The following is an 18,065-nucleotide window of genomic DNA, read 5'->3' on the forward strand; positions in this document are numbered from 1 at the left end:
ATCCTTTATTAGAAAATGTTAATAATTTTTATTAATTACTCCACCAACTCCAGTTATTTGCATTAGATCTTCATATTATCTGCTATCACCTTTCATTTCAGGCATGAGCTAACAAGTTAGGAGAGTTTCTACAACCTCAACTGGAAAGGGGTAGGGGGTCTTGTAAATTAGCTTTTCATGTTGCATCATCAGTATTATTAGAATGCCCATCTATATCTCCTTTTTTCCCTGGGGATTCTTCACACCAGTGATTGCAGTAGGACTACTCATACTTAAAGTTACTACTTAACTACTATACTTAACTGCTGATTTGGATTGGGCCAGAATGTTCGTCACCTTACAGAAAGAAACACATAGGCCCAAATCATGAAATACTTACCCAAGCCTTCGGCAAAACTCACTTTGAAATTAACAGGAGTTTCTCTGAAGTTAATTTTGATTAAAGATTGTAAGATTTGGGCCACAAAAATTATGAATTATACTCACCTGCTTATGACATTGTGCTTTAACAAAACTCCCATTTTCTCAGGATTCAAAACCATGGCTTTTAAACCTGTTTAAAAAGAATTAAACATCAATTAAAGAGATTGGAACTGATCTTCTGCAGGTGTAAATTGACATATAATGATAAACAGCAAACATGGGCTGAATCAGAAATTATAACCTCAGGGATGCAGCCTCGATGACAGTGCTGTACCTGAGGCAGTCATCAATAATTTCGCATTTCACTAGGAAGACAAGTTGTGACCCTGCCCATACTGAAAGCCTTGTATATTTAGGCCCAAGATGGGGTAAAATTCTGGACTCCTGTTGATAAGTCAAGAGCAGTCATATTGCTTAGCTAAATAATGTTTCTAATTAACTTAAAATGGGAAAACAGTGTTTTTTTTTCCCCTGGCATTTTAAAATTTTATATATGACAGAAAATATGTCAGAAAGAGATGTAGCTAACAGGTTGCAGAGGATGAAGAACAATATGTATTTTGTATAATATAAATGTCCTCAGAAGGTCAATGAGACAATCAGATTGATCTATGTTTCTAAGCCATTTAATAAATAGATATAAAAGAGCAAATGTTTATTTTCATTATTTATAGTATTGCAAATACACCCATCATTTATAAAACACTTTAGACACAGGGTCGCTGGTTCTAAAGAGTAAGCAATCTAATCTTAATACAAAACTCAAAAGAATAATTCAACACAAGATGGCACAGATATGTTGTTGGTGAGGCAATCAACCGAGTGAAAATCAGGGATTTAAGGAGGGATTTGAAGGAAGAGAGGGGTGTGCTTGATAGGCTGTTCTGATCATAAAAAGTATCAGGAATGAAAGCCTGGAGACAGAAATGGCAGGAGACAATGGGAGCAAAAGGGGACTTTATACAGAAGTGAAAAAGGGGCAGTATAAGATGAGATGCTGTGATAATTTGGGAATCTGTGTGTACAAACTTATGAATTCTGGCTGGATGGTATGAAGTGTTACTATGAAAACTGCATTTCTGTAGGTATCTTTACCAAGTGGCAAACTCCAGTTTGAAGGTGCAGCCTTTTGCTTTCTCCATTGTCTGTTTGCTTCTATGTTGGGCTGAAATTCTAAAGGTTGGGGGCAAAAGATTAGCAAAGGAGAACTGATGTTATATGGAATAGGAATAGCATCAAAATGGAATAGCTCTAAGAAGAGACTGGCTTCCAACCAGGTGAACCGGTTTAGCAGGGCAGAGGTTGTCTGAGCAATGCATTTACCTGGAACAAGTTTGTGATCACCTGTTGAAGTTGGCAAGGTATAGGTAAGCTGATAAAGGGGCTAAAAGTTGTAAAAAGGGAGGTACTGAGCTGTCTGGGGTTTTAGCCATTATTTTCCAGCTCAAGAGGAGAGAGAAGCAGCCCAACATGAAAGGGCCTGCATGAGGCAGGAGCGCCTACCTGATTTCTGAGCCCACTTGGTTGCCCAAGGGATGGGTGAGCTAGTAAACAGTATTGTGTGAGACTCTCGGCAAAGTGTCTCTGTATGTAATATGCTTCATTCTTACCCCAGGCCTCTTGAGAGAGTTCAAAGGGAAACCAGAAGGCTACACCTTCGGATGGGATTCTGGAAGAGGGTGCATTTCAGCTGAACTCAGCAGTGAGCTTGGGGATTAGGCAGCTGGATAGTGGGTTCCACGTCTCAGGAGAAGATGGTAGATAGTCTGTGCTCTGAAATAAGCCTAGGGACCGCAAAGATTGGGGTAGTGGCTAGACTCCATTCAGTCTCTGGGAGGCTTAAAAGATCCAGGGACCTAACAGCTATGTCCTTTCACAGCAATCTAGTGAGTGACCATGAGGGAGAACTTGAGTGGGATCTGTGACAGATACACACAACGATATAAGCAAGCAGAGTGGAGCACAGCCTTGATGTTACCTTTCTCATCTTCTAAAGATTTGCACAAAAGAGCAGCATTTACCTTCTACTGTACTAAGGGTTTTAGTGATGGCAGCTTTTTCATGATCAGAGTCCATTCTTGTTATGATTAGTACCTGATGTAAGACAAGTAAAAGAAATTAACATTTTAATTTTTTTCTGTCTACACAACTTTTCCTGGAACAATACATGAAAGATAGTATTAATTTTTTGCTGTCTGCTGAATCTGTTTCCTAAAGGATAATTGTGTGCTTACTACTAAAAGATATTAGAAGAGCGTTACTATGAAAGGAGATGCAGTATCAGCAATAAAGATATTCTAGAAAAAAAATTTCACACCTGAGTATTAACACACAAAAAGAAAATAAACTATTTAAAGGCAGTATTTAAATTGCTGTCATGGAACTGAATTCCTACTGCAGCACCAGATAGACCATCATGGGGAGGAGATTTTTCAAGCCAATCCCATACTCTATTTGCAGGTAAAACTCACACAGAAGATATTTGGAGTTTTGCTTGTGCTACAACAATGTGCTGAATGGGCTTTTAGGGACTCCTGAGAGCTCCTTGTTAAAATTATGACACCTCCAAACTGAAGAGCTGTTTGGAAAGATTTCCATAACAGAGCTCACTAAATAACTTATGTGTGAGGCTCATTAAACACTGTTGATGACCAAAGTCTTTTATTTTCAAATGGATCAGATTGCAGCAAAGGGCAGGTCTTTTTAAAAGATTCTCCCATGGGAGGAGATATTCAACCTTGTCTCCCAACCCAAATGAAACAAAGTGAACCATGTGCTATACGATCAATATGCTCAGTATAATTTTCAGCAATAAGCTAAAAAAACTTGACAAGTACACAACCAGTGAAAAGACTATACATTCAGCTCTACACAGGATTATCCTAGTAGATTAATGCCATTTTACTGGCACTGTCTGGGTACATTTATGGACCTGATGTTTAAGAGGTCGTCAACTGCCTCCATTTTTGTGGGCCCAATTCTGCACCCAAAATTAAATGTGTGAGCAAGGGGTAATATTTACAAGTCCAACTTCATATTTATGGGTCCAATGAGGTAGTTGCATGTGTAAATGTTATCATTGTGCTAAATGCTGTCATAGCAGAAATAGTTTCTGAATATTTGTCCCTTTGGATAAATTTTTAAAAATGGATGTTTAAAGTCAGGTGCTTAAAATAGTGGCCTGGTTTCCAAACCCCGCATATCTTCCACTGAGTGTAATGGGAGCATCTAGATGTTCAATACTGTTGTTGAAGGTTACTTAAATTTGTATTTAGAGGACTAAATAAATGGCCTAATTCTAAAAAGCTGAGCACCCAATAGTTCCATTAAAGTCAAGGGGCCTAACTCTGGGCACACATTTTTAAAAATTTTCATCGGTTTTCTTCTTAGTTTTCCAATGTTGTCTCGCTCATTACTACATCAATTGCTGACCTACATGTTGTACTAATATACTGCTGTTCCTGTGTAATCATGGATGCAAATGATGATGGAATAAGAATGGTAGAGTTTATAAGGTTTTTTTCTATGAGGTCCATCATATTCTATTTGTAACTTTTTGCTTATAAAGGAAATTTTCCATTATATCTTGCATCAATGGGGGGAGGGATAGCTCAGTGGTGTGAGCATTGGCCTACTAAACCCAGGGTTGTGAGCTCAATCCTTGAGGGGGCCATTTAGGGATCTGGGTCAAAAATTGACGATTGGTCCTGCTTTGAGCAGGGGGTTGGACAAGATGATCTCCTGAGGTCCCTTCCAACTCTGATATTCTATGATTTTATGAATAGCAATTCACTAATATGATATAAAAGTATAACCAGATTATCATACTTCACATCATATTAGCCAATGCTAATATGATACAACAGCAAATGGCTTATGCAATAGAATTTATACATCTTATTAATACAGGAATACTTCTGTTTGTTCTGGGTCACTCTAAAAACTGCCTCTGAATGTAAGTGAACTAAAGTCTTTACAAGTTTAAATTCCACTCAAAATATTCTAAAATATTTTTTTACTATCTTTTTTGCCTTCCTACTTTTATTATGTATTATGCTGCTTATGCACTATGTAAATAAAATGATCTGGTGATAAACCTGATTTTTGCTTCTGTTTTTTGTGGGGGATTTAAACACAGGAATGATATCACCAAAAATATCCATACTGCCAGGAAGAATACATTTTGGATATTTATGTCCAATTCCTCTGTTTACTCCCCACAAACCTATCCCACAGTGATCCCCAGCTGTTTTATGGCCATTTGTAACCGGTGTAAATTACAGTAGCCTGAAGGCTGCTCTCACTTATGTCGGGCAATTGGCCTTCTGCACAGGTGGCCAAGGAGCAGAGGAATGCAATGGCGGTTTAAAACCAATGTTGTACTTCAACCCACACGCTTGCGTGTTCTTTAGCCAGAGATTGGGATTGGGACTTTAGTGGCTAAAGTAATATTAAAAAGAAAAGGCGTATTTATGGCACCTTAGAGACTAACAAATTTATTTATGCTCAAATAAATTTGTTCGTCTCTAAGGTGCCACAAGTACTCCTTTTCTTTTGCAGATACAGACTAACATGGCTGCTACTCTGAAATAAAGTCATATTGTAATTTTCAACAAATGATGCAACATAGCAAAGGAACAATGTGTGCTTAATTCAAGAGCAAAACCATTTGGGTTCATATGGTCCTTGTTTCCTATTTGTGCAACTGCTGTTTCAATACAATTGTATGTCCATATTTAATTGATGTATCTGTACACAGGTAGACGTGCAGAGTGAGTAGCACCTTGTCTCTGCCCCCCACACCTCAAAAGTACCAGCCCAGCTGAGTTGGCATAGGAGAAATCTGTGCCTAGTAACAAGCTTGTGTAGATTACTTCACCCTTAGAGCAAGTGGGGAGTCAGCAGAGAATCCCAGGGCTATTCCTGAGGTGGTGCAGCTTCACACCATCCTTTACTCATAAGTATTCTCAAGTGGAGAGTCAAATAAAAAATTTCCTGTCGTAAGCCAACTCTTATTTAAGTAAGGTAGTTTTATAATGATTGCTCTAAAGTAGTTTTGATTGTTTAAAGAACTTGCTTAAATTGTTAACCTTATGATTCTGTTCATCTGTATCACTCTGCACCCACTTTAACATCTGACACTGAAGCTCTGTTATTTTGGGACTCATTTCATTCTTTTTCTGCCTGCTATACTGTACAATCTCCAGCTGCCTCCAAATAATATCCAAACAGGAACCTAAGATGCTTGTATAGATATCCTTTGCCTTGGACAAATACCCTGTTTAAAAACCAAAGCAAGAAACAATTACTTAAATTTGACATTCCAAAAACTGCATTGGCAAAAAGAGAAAGAAAATGGTAAAGATTTCTATTTGATCTGCACACACACTTTAGCTACATGTGAAAGCAACTCACAAAGGAAAGCTGAAAATTTAGCCAAAGACAGAAATATGTGCAGAATGCCCCCACTAACCAGACTTTGGAACCAGTTGTCATGTAAATAAATCTAAAATCGTAAGTAGCCTACTGGAACCTGAGATACCAGAAAATTGAGCTGTTACACTTAGCCAGCCGAGAAGCTACCAGCTAAATCAGGCTTTTTCTTATATGCCACATTTTCCGAAGTTTAATCTTTTAATTATTTTTTTAAAAGTGCGTTTACAAGATAAATGTGACAAATCTGGGTCCGTACTAGTTAGCTCATATTATTTCAAATATTTCTGCTACCTGTAACATCCCTGTGTGATGTATACTGTGGATCAACAGTGAACCTAAAGCAGGCCAAGAAATTGAATTATAAATAAAATATGTATGTATATATGACTAGTTTCCACTTATTTATGTGCTGAATGCTACCACAGCCTGACTGGTGGGGACATATAATATTTCTGTGCTTGGCTCGATTTTCAAATTTCTTTTTCAGTTCACCTTTAAATATGCTGACACCTCACAGAACTCTTAGACAAACATTATGAGTAGAGATGGTTCTGTTTACATATTCTATTTTCTGCATTCCCCTTCCCCATCATTTATTACTAGAGGCATTTCAATGAAGACATAATCGCTTTTTTAAGAGTTAATCTGCTCCTGTTGTTATGCTCTACATGAAATCATAATTTTGTAGAGTGTAAATTTTTCATAATAGAGATCATATATGCTCTAAATTCGGATAAACCTGTGTGTGAAATTATGATAGGTAGATGTGGAAATGAATGTGTGACAAATGGGATTATGACTTCAGGGGTGAAATTAGGAGCAGATGAACTGTTATCTCCTGAACCTTATCTGCATATGTAGGGGACTGCGGAAGACTTTGTTACTTTGTTACGGCCTAGCTAGGGAATTTCCACTTTCTCAAGCCGAGAGGTTACTGTAGGTCATAGATAGTTACTGAAGGACACAGAAACATAGATAGAAAAGGAGTACTTGTGGCACCTTAGAGACTAACAAATTTATTAGAGCATAAGCTTTCGTGAGCTACAGCTCACTTCACGAAAGCTTATGCTCTAATAAATTTGTTAGTCTCTAAGGTGCCACAAGTACTCCTTTTCTTTTTGCGAATACAGACTAACACGGCTGCTACTCTGAAACCAGAAACATAGATAGTTACTGAAGGATACATGAAAGCAGCTGGGACCAGTCCCCCTCTTTGGGAAGTACCTAATTCTATATTCATGAGCTGTTTTTCTGTAGTGCTTATTAAAGCTGATCACCTGCCCCTGTTGGACTCCGTCCCAGGCAGGGCTCCGGTGTGCTGGGTTTCCCGCCTCCGGGACTGCAACGCTTGGAGTCCTCGTTGTGGGTGGGTCACTAACTTTCAGTAAAGCCAATAATTCACAGCTATATGTAAGCCTTGTTTTTTTCAGAGTACTCCTGCTAGGCCTGTGGTGCTTCGAGCACCTTGGCCCAGAACACCATATTACTAAAAAATGGAATAATCTCTGAGGTTAAGGGCTACGGTTCAGCCTTTAGTCTTTGGTATAGCTTTACACAGGTCCAAATGTGTTAAATAATATTCCACATTTGTGCTTCAACCTGCCCCACTCTTTGTGTCTTAGACTCAAAGGAGTAGATGGGAAACTAATTTCTTAGGTATAAATTATTCCAAATGCACAGCATAATAAACAATGCACAAAGTCTCAGAATGTCAACAGGGAGTTGTCTGCCTATATGTCCTTTTTATATGTTTGCCAGCTAACTTGAAGATTCACATGCAAAATTCAGTGTTCAGGGAGACTGAGCAAAATCCAGACATGATGTAAGTGGGTGCAACTCCCATGGAAGTTTCTTGGCCAAACTGTGCAGTGACATAAATGGTGATATAAACTACGTGTCGGGTATTAATCGTAAAGAAATACAATTAGCACTGAATTGGCATTTAATGAGTAAAGGGTTACCAACTTTCTAATTGCACAAACCTGAACACCCTTGCCTGTCCCTTCTCCAAGGCCCCGCCCCCACTTACTCCATGCCCCCTCCCTCTGTTGCTCGCTCTCCCCCACCCTCACTCACTTTCAGGCTGGGGCAGGGAGTTGCAGTGTGGGAGGGGGTGAGGGCTCTGGCTGGGGTGCAGGCTCTGGGGTTGGGGTGCAGGAAGGGGATCCAGGCTGGGGCCAAGGGGTTTGAAGTGCAGGAGGAGGCTGAGGGCTGGGGCAGGGGGTTGGGGTGCAGGAGGGGGTGAGGGGTGGGAGCTCAGGGAGAGAATTTGGGTGCAGGCGGGGGCTCAGGGCTGGGGTGAGGGAGGCAGTGAGGGATGCTGGCTCCGGCCAGATGGCACTTACCTTGGGAAGCTCCTGGAAGTGGCTGGCATATCCAACTCCTAGGCTCAGGGGCAGCTACGTGGCTCTGCGTGCTGCCCCTGCTTGCAGGCACTGCCCCTGCAGCTCCCATTGGCTGCGGTTCCCAGCCAATGGGTGCTGTGGAGTCGGCGCTCAGAGCAGGGCACAGGGGCAGTGCGCGGAGAACCCTGGCCACCCCGGTGCCTAGGAGCCGGACATGCCAGCCGCTTCCAGGAGCCATATGAAGTCAGGGAAGTAGGGAGCCTGCCCTAGCCTTGCTGCATCACCGACTGGACTTTTGACCTATTAAAATCTCCACGTTTGCTTTTAATAGTCACCAGGCGATTGAGGCCGATTTTGGTAGACTCCCGGCCAATCCAGGAGGGTTGGCAACCCTAAATGAGTATGTAGAAATAGGCAGGCAGACAGGGGGCAACTCTCAAGAAGCTGTAAGTTAAGGCGTGATAAGTGTTTAGTTACACCACACAATCAAAAATGACAAAATATGAGAGAGGGATTGTAGAATTTCATGGTATATTAATTGTCATTCAGTGGCCTTTTGGATATTGCATTCCATGTTGCAATGACAATAAAGAGAGAAAACATTTTTATTGTTAAAACTAACCTAATGCTGTGTCCAAGCTACACATTAATAGGAGGTCTCGAACTGTTACCAACAGATGCACCAGAGCAGCATGTTTGAACAACATTATCTCTTTCTCACTATTTTTACCTATACAAAGGAAAAAAAGTTTTATATATATATATATGGTTTGCATAGAAACATCAGAAGCTATACTGAGTACATGAATTCATATAAAGGGTCCTGGCATCTCAGAACATTAATCTCCCACAATGAAATATATATATAAATATAAACATGTCATTGCTGCGGACCTCAGCAAGGCAAACACTGACTGTACATGAAGGAAAGCAGAAATTTTGCCTACCTTTTCTTTCTTTGAGCTCTTCTATACTAGTCTAAGTTATTTGGGTTATGTATACTCTCATACAGCAGATGGAGACAGATTACTAAATCTTTTGATGACATCATACCTCTATATAGAAAGGTCTAACAATCTCTGTGCAAATGACTATTTCAAAGCAGTTCCCAAGAAATCAAATTGACTCCATCCTCTGATAATCAGTAAATAACTTTAATTCAGTGATAACATGAACTTGAGTTTTCCAAAGAAACTTTGCATTAAAGTTTGAACCAGGGATACTCAATTATTTTTTTGTCAAGGTCCAAATTTCTTGGTCAAGCTCCAGACTCCAGAAAAAAAAAATGATAATAAGTAAACAAAAAGATTTCAGGATTTGTTCAAAAGCATCTGGTGGTCTGGATTTGGCCTGCGGTCCACCTATTGACTACCCTTGCCTTGAACCATAAAAAAGACATTGTTTTTCACTGGAGATTATCTGGGCTAGCATATAATACTTTAAAGGAAGAAAATTAACAGAGAGGAAAAATGTCCTCTTTAGTCTTCTGTACTATGCCGGATACTTGAAACCTCCCAAAGCAGCTCACATAAAGCTACAGGAGGGATGAGGATTTGACAGTCGCTAACCACACTCTCCTGTCAAAGACGGCCTCTATGGAAGCCTGTACATCTATCCTATAATGCTTGGCAAAGGTGTAAGCTGGTGCCCAGGTGTCTGTCTGTCTTACAATCTCTATTAAAAACAGATTCCTCACTTTCTGTCCATAACAATTGTACTAAGTGTGCCTTAAATGTTTCTGATAGCATCTTACCTATAATAAAGTAAGTTTTCCTGCTTAATACCTTAGTCCACTTTCAAGCGGTAGATTTGGAGTTTGATTGTTTTCTAATTTGGCCCTTGGTTCAAAAGAAATAGTCTCTGTGATCCATTGACCTCTGCGAGCCACTCTATGTAAATTTGCAGGGACCTTTGAATGTCCTGGTAATGAAGTCTTTGGATTCAGATACTTTGGATTGGGGAAGATTGTGAATAAGGTAAAATCTGCTATGGAGAAAAAATGCCTGAGGAATTTTAGGCTTGAATTTAGGCAGAGCTCTTGTGAAAAATCAAATACAGCTCTTTTCAAGAAAGCACTTGCAGCTTTCCCACCATTCTAGCCAAACATACTTCTGTAAGTGCCCATTGCTTGGGCCCTGTCTGGGCCCAGTCATGACTGTTATTTCTCAGCCTTCCCCTCATGACAGGTTCTGGCCCTGGGCTCTCACAGCATTAGGCTCCCTTCTTAAAACTCTGCCACTTGTTGCCTCTTCAGTGTGGGCAAGACGAGCTATTTCAGGGGGCCATCTTGGGGCAGACTCTAGTTCTTTGGAGCAGATGGGGACTGGTGAATCTTCTCCAACTCTTCCCGAAAGAATAGCCTGTTTTTAAAGGGAAGGACCGGCAGCCTGGCCCTGAAGGATTGTTCCACTGCCCACTATTTTAGCCACAGGAACCTCTTTACTGACACAGATAAGGCCATGGTTCTAGCTGTCATGTGGATAGTAGCACATCATTGCAAACCAGTGAGAGAGCAAAGACCATAAGTGGGAGCACCATGGCTAGGCTGGACCATAGTATCTGATTTCCTGGGTCCTGCTAAATTTCTGAAATCATCTGTCTTTCATAATATATAAACATTTTTGAATTCATCTTGAATTAAATTGAAGACTCTTAAGGATCCCTCACTCCTTCTGTTAGGATGATCCTGTAATGCTACACCTACTCATCTTGAGATTGTTGTCCTTTTTGTGATTCTCTTGATGGCAATATATTACCCTTGGGTTCTCCCTGAGCTTTCTGCATCCCACAAACTGAGAGATTAGTATTATAGCTTGCTTTTCTTGTACCAATCTGTGGCCTCCCCATAAATGTTCCTTACTAACATTTTGTCACTATATTTTGGTTTTAAATTTTGAAAAACATATTAAGCACAAAAAGAAGTAAACTTTAGAAAACTGAAGTTTATCACATAAACTGTACTGTGAGATAATATAGAAACTAAAGATATATGTAGTTATCCATCAGAGCTAATTTGTAATCGCGGTGGATTAAGCCTCCAAAATCCATCCAAAATACAGAGCCCTAAAGCTGTTTATGGTTTCCTGAGAGGATGCTTGTATTCTTCTAGGGGTCATTTCATTTATGCATGAATCTCCAGAGTTTACAGCCTAAGAATCCTTATTGAAGCACAGTGGGTATTTTTTCGAATCCCAGATCAGCCAAACCATGTGGTCCTGCCTTAGCCTACTTAGTTTTAGTAACATGAATGTTCATAGCTTATTTTGCCAGTTTTAAAAAAAGAAAATTTAAGGGATCTCTTTGCTGCTACAGTGATGAGTACATTTACAAATGCCAGACAGGAGAATAAGTAGATTAGAATTAGAAAAAAATGCTTAGTCATTCATCTTTTAGGTCCCTTTGGCCACAGGGACTGTGACCCTAAGCACCCCTGTATTCACACTGTAATAATCTTTGTATGGAATATGCTTTGTGAGGTATCATTTGAAAATTAATAACTCACTGCTCATTAATATTTTTGTGCCATGTATGTACATAGGGTGTATTAAGAGTTATGCATCTATGCTGAAATTATGGCTGAAGTGTGTTTAAATGAGGCATGTCAGGCAGTGCTGATAAACAGGTCTGCCTTAGACAAATGAATGTGTTTGCTTCCCTGGCCAGCCCAGTCATCCCAGGCAAAGACAATGACGATCCATTTTTACATATTAGGTAAACAAAGCTAACAAGTGGGGAGGAGACAGTATGGTGACTACACCCAGCAAGAGAGAGAAGCTTGGGTCTGGATTTTACTTTTCACAGAATACACTGCAAAGATTTAGGGACGATCTACACTACAAAAACTGTATTGGCGCAGCGGCACCAATGAAGCTGGGCCGCTGTAGCGCTTTGATGAAGATGCTCTAAGCTGATAGGAGAAAGTTCTTCCATTGGCTTGGTTACTCTACCTCTGCCAGAAGCGGTAGCTATGTTGGCAGGAGAAGCTCTCTCACTGACATAGCACTGTCTACACAGGGGGTTACGGTCGGTATAACTATATCGCTCAGGGGTGTGGATTTTTCGCCACTGAAGTAAGTATGTCATGTAGACCTATTGGTCTATAAAGATGAGGGGAGGGGGCTAAACTTCAAGTGATAAGCAATTGAATCAACTGAGGGCAAGTATACACTTAAAATGCTGCATGGGTGCAACTGCACCCATGCAACTATGCTGATGTAGCACTTTAATGAAGATGCTCTAAGCAGACAGGAGACAGCTGTCCCGTAGGCATAATTAATCCACCTCCCCGAGGGGCAATAGCTATGTTGGTGGGAGAAACTCTCCCGCAGACATAGCGCTGTGCAGACAGCGGGTTAGGTCAGTATAACTACGTTGTTCAGGGTCGTGGATTTTTCACACCCCTGAGTGATAATAGTTATATGAATATAGGCCTGTAATGTAGACCAGATTGTATACAATATTATTGTATTATAGTAGGCTATTGCATGAGATCTTTTATTAATATCATTGTGAATTGTATGTATTAACACCTTCTAAGGAATTATGAATACTTATTAATATTATGCTATACAGTCTGTGACCCAAACAAGTATTCATAATTCCTTATGTAGTGTTAAGACATGCAACTAAATTTCTTATTTCTCTGAAATGTCCAGGAGAGGGCTGTACGTTGCAGAACACAAGGCCTTGGAAAAATTTGGGACTGGGAGTGTGTTGGGGTCACCTTGCTGGTTGTAACCAAGGCTGGTGGAAGCCAGAGTGGGGCTGGAAGGCTGTAGACAGACTGCTGGGGTCAGAGTTTCTGAACTAGGGTTGGCTGTATAACACACAGACCACTCAGGCTGTGGCCTACATGTTTGTTGCTGACTGTGAGTGTTCCAGGCTGGAAGCTACTGTAGCAAAGTATTGTGAGGCACTCAGGGTTACTGGGTTAAGAGTTGACAACTGCTTCCTGGTTTGGAGTATACCATGAACTCCATGACACGGATATGACAAAAACAGCCACTGACCACAAAGAAAAGGACAACAAAAACATACTGGTGTTTTTCTCTGTAAATTACACATGTGGGAATGTCATTTAAACATTGCCTACAATGTATGATTAATTATGACCAACATTTCTGAAGCATGTGAAATTTAGATTTGGATTTGAATACTGTTTAGTATTCTGATATTCAAGTTATTAAAAATAACATGCCTAACTAGGACTGTATTAATGGAGACCTTTTGGAAGCAAAAAAGCAAGTCTGTTACCATCAGCCCTTAAGATGGGAAATGCTTGAAAGTTTGTGAATAATTTGCCAGACTTATTGAACCACAGTTACATATGAAATCAAATCAACTTTACAGATGAAAAATACAATGTATTTTACCTTGTTTAAAAATATCACAGATCACTTTCTCCTGCTGTTTTAAGAAAAATCTAGTGTGATCAAATTTAACTGTGGCAAACCTCCAATTCACTGCGGCAAGTATGCCAAGATGCATCAACTCTTTTAGAACAGGTGTGGCTGTTGCTTCTAACAGATGGTATGCCTGGCACTGGCTTTCTGGTTAATACAAACAAACGTACACAAGATAACACAATTTGGTTAAATATGCCACTGTTGGATAAAAGTACTCAAGTGTCTTGCAAAACAAAAAAGCATTATTTTCTTCAAGAGATCTGCAACAGGAAGTTCATTCTCTTCACATTAGTAATTCTTAATAACTTCTGGATGGCTGTTTTGTAACCCCTTATAAGGGAAGGCCTAACTTAAAACTCTCCACTGATACAGCTGTGCCACTGTAGCACTTAAATGAAGATGCTCTAAGCTGACAGGAGACCGCTCTCCCATCTGTGCAATTAATCCACCTCCTCGAGAGGCGGTAGCTATGTCTGACGGGAGAAGCTCTCCCGCTGACATAGAACTGTCTACACCGGGGATTAGGTTGGTATAACTATTGTGACAGGGTCGGGCCAGATGGCTACAGGAGAGTGACAGAAGGCAAACATATTAGCCCCAGGTTAAGCAGGTCCCTTTTCCTTGGGTAAGGTAACAGGGTGGTTCCAGAACAATCAGGAACTTGCTGGAACCAATTACAGCAGACAGGCTAATTAGGACACTTGGAGCCTATTAAGAAGCTGCTAGAATCAATTAAGACAGGCAGGCTAATCAGGGCATCTGGTTTAAAAAGGACCACACTTCAGAAGGGCGTGCAAGGAGCTGAGAGCAAGAGTGGCCAAACTGCGGGCTGCCGTGAATCTCTGAGGCGAGCAAATCCGCCAATAAGTGCAGGACCCATCAAGGCAGAGAAGGAACTTTGTTACACTATGTTGCGCAGGAGTATGGATATTTCACACCCCTGAGCAACATAGTTATACTGATGTAAGTCTGGAGTAGACCAGACCTAAGGCTCTTTCTACACGTAAAAGTTAAGTCGACGTAACTATGTCAGTTTAAAAAATCCACCCCTTGATCAACGTAGCTATATCAACCCCACTGCCAGTGTAGATGCAGCTATACTGGCGAAAGAATGCTTCGGTCAATGTAGATACCATCATTTGGGGAGGTGGTATTCCTATCTGAATAGAAAAAACCCTTTTATTGGGTACTCACCCACAAAAGCTTATGCTCCAATATGTCTGTTAGTCTATAGTTAGTGCCACAGGACTCTTTGCCCCTTTTGTTGGTGTAGGCTGTATCTACATTACATGGCTGTGGTGGCATAGCTGTGCCAGCACAATCTCCATAACGTAGACATGCCTTCAGAGATAACTGAGTTTTCATGACATCCAAGTAGGATGACATCCAGCAACACAGTAGTCTGAAGAACTCAAATATACCACTGATACTGAATTAACTGGAAGGCACGACTTGTTTCTCAATGGGATTCCTAGATCTCTTGAGTATCAATTTTTTCTTTTATGTGCTTAACATTATAGTTGAGTTAATCACATCATCAATGTTAAAACTCTATTATCTCCCATGTTCAAGGGTTTATCATTTCATTTTTAAAATATCTCAAGCTGACAGATAAGGTTGCCAGACTGGGCTGCGTTTCAGTTGCAGGTCTCACTACATTTGGTCATTTATGTCCTCATAATTATTAACTAATTAGTTAATATTTGTAAAGTACTTTGAAGATGTGGAGCACTATGTAAGTGCTCATTCTCATCATCTCCAGTTCTTCATGCTTTGTCAGGATAGATCAGATGCTATATTGTTTTTGCTACTCAGTGTAATTTCATTCATACATTCATTGACGAATCATTTTCTTTTTAAAGTGCTTAATATTTTCAGTAAGGTATCATAATGTATTGTTAATATTTCATTGTTGTTAAAATGTTTGTGTTTGTCTTTAAGTTCTCAATATTGTATATAGCTTATATCTGACTGAGAAACTCTTTTAATTCTTTCACGTATGATGCTACCATGGTGAAATATAGGGATTGTTATACAACAGTCTGCATGAGCATAAAGGTTCCCATATTGAATTTTTGCAGAATAAGAACCGTAGAGAGCAGAGAATAAAATGGATATTGGTTTTGTATACATGGATATTATTTAATGTAAGATTGCAATATTACAAAAAAATAAACAGACCATTCACAACAAAATTCTATACCTGATGCTTGAATTTTGACTGAGATGCTGCCTTGATTCTCCTGTTCTGTTTTCTCTGTCAATATAGCCTTACAAACAGCAGAACTGTCTTGCTTAAGAACTTCTGGACACTCTTTAATTTCCAGTGCTAAAACATTGGACGTAGATTATATAAAATTATCACAAGACGAATCCACAGAGTAAGTAAATTCTCTAACACGTTCCTCCACTTGCTAATTAAACATTTCAAATTCAGGAGGCTCCTGTGCCACAGAACAATAATTGTATATTTTACTTTGGAAAAAGAAAGTGAAAATATTTTATATTTTCTTTATTTCCTCCAAGTTCCCACACTTCCTTGCTGCAGCCACATGATACATTGGTCAGATTATGTTTGCCAAAAAGTGGGTGCTGTCAGGTCTGAATGGAATCAGACACCTCCCCTATCCATACCCTATCCACATCCTGGCAAAGTTTAGAAACTGCTCGGAGCGGCTTCTATAGCCTATTGTTTGTATAAAGGGAGATTCCTACATGAGCATTAAGGCAGGGAAACTGCTGAGTGGAAGAGCATCTGAGAGCAGGAATTCAATTGGACAGGAAAGATCAGGAACACTAGAAATAGGGTAAGTAAGAGAAGGGCTGGAAACAGTTTACTTAAAAGAGGTCGTTCTCACTCCCTTCATCTTTACTTGTAGCTGCACCTCAGCATTGATCCCTTCTGTGTTTTTTTTTCTCCTTCTCCAATACAAATAAGAAGTCACAAGCTATCCTAAGGGTCCCCCAGCATCTCTGTTCCCCTCTTCCTGGCAAAAGGGGGAGCAAGTGGCAGATTTGGAGCTAGCAGCCCCCACTTCTTGGCAAACTGAATTGATCCCTATATCATATGGCTGCAGCTGTGAAAATGAGACACTTGGGCAAAATAAAGAGGGAAAAGTAAAAAACTTTCCATCCCACAAAGGTAAAAGCCAAAGTTCATATTCTATTGTCAAGGAGCCTACTGAATTTGAAAAGTTTATTAGGGTTCAAAATTATGCAAACCAATTACTTCTACTAGTTCTCTCCTAAATACTAATTGGGTTAAATAGTACATATAACTGGTGTCTATAAAAATAACCCACAACAGCACTGTAATTTATTGGGAGACAGTAGGCCTTCAGCTAAAATTGGAACCATACTTAAGAAGGAATTGACATAAAATCTACATATGTTTGGATAGGCTAAACATTTATCAATCATCACTAACATACAACACTTGAGGATCACTGTCTACATTTACTTGTTTCAGAGTAGCAGCCGTGTTAGTCTGTATTCGCAAAAAGAAAAGGAGTACTTGTGGCACCTTAGAGACTAACAAATGCATCCGATGAAGTGAGCTGTAGCTCACGAAAGCTTATGCTCCAATAAATTTGTTAGTCTCTAAGGTGCCACAAGTACTCCTTTTCTTTTTACATTTACTTGTTTACACTATATTTAACTCAGCCTCTATCCATAGTACTACTCAGAGATGCAGTTCTAGTTAGAGTTCACTAGATGGTAACATAAGACCTTAGTTCATGTCTTGAGTTTGTACTTTTAGAACTGGGGTTGTCAATTTCTCAAGATCTGCATGTGTATCAACATAAAACAATAATAAATGGTTTTATTTTTAAAATTTTATTAAAATGTCTTGCATATTTTTTTTAAAATTATGTAAGGATACAATTAAAATCCATATTAATCTGTTACATAGCACCACTTCATGCTATTATAATTAGTGCTGTAACAGTGTTTATATTACAAACTTATTTTCCAAGGGATATATAACTCATGCATAATCTGTGTTGAAGCTCTGCTAACCAGAGTCTGGGTCCTGCAGCATTTTATTTTTTAGCGAGATTCTACTCTGAAAAGAGACTGACCTAACATTTCATTGTCTCTCAATGACTTCTGTAGCAAAGGTGGTCAATTTATAAGTAAAAGTTTTTTCTAAGTGTCAGTCCTGCATACACAGTCTATAAGCTAAGTTTTCTTTTTGCACATCATCAGCAGTGATAACAGATCTTCAAACCATATTCTGTCTTCACAGACAACTGTTCAGCCTCATTGCGTCACTGGGTTTGCACAGGTGTAACTAATTGGAATAGTTCTGCTGGGATAAGAAGAAACAGAATATAGCTCCCTCTTAACTGTGCTAGCTCTGCAGGACTAACAAGAGTAGTAAGCAATAGAAACTTACTTTTGTCACAAAAATCACCAGACTTGACTCAGAACATGCCAGGGGGAGCAGACAGTC

General features: G+C 39.7%; 1 protein-coding gene across 1 annotated transcript in view; it reads right to left on the reverse strand.

The window, feature by feature from the left end:
- Positions 1–18,065, reverse strand: part of SHOC1 (shortage in chiasmata 1) — a 129,302-nt gene that overhangs the window by 37,394 nt on the left and 73,843 nt on the right. The window contains exons 14-19 of the mRNA XM_043514997.1: positions 15,813–15,938; positions 13,577–13,753; positions 8,827–8,934; positions 5,514–5,701; positions 2,445–2,517; positions 487–553 (exon numbers count right to left, since the gene is read on the reverse strand). Of these exons, the coding sequence (XP_043370932.1) occupies positions 487–553; positions 2,445–2,517; positions 5,514–5,701; positions 8,827–8,934; positions 13,577–13,753; positions 15,813–15,938 (739 nt within the window). The remainder of the gene's footprint in view (positions 1–486; positions 554–2,444; positions 2,518–5,513; positions 5,702–8,826; positions 8,935–13,576; positions 13,754–15,812; positions 15,939–18,065) is intronic.

This window comes from Dermochelys coriacea, chromosome 5 (genome assembly GCF_009764565.3).
Source record: "Dermochelys coriacea isolate rDerCor1 chromosome 5, rDerCor1.pri.v4, whole genome shotgun sequence".
Classification (NCBI taxonomy): domain Eukaryota; kingdom Metazoa; phylum Chordata; order Testudines; family Dermochelyidae; genus Dermochelys; species Dermochelys coriacea.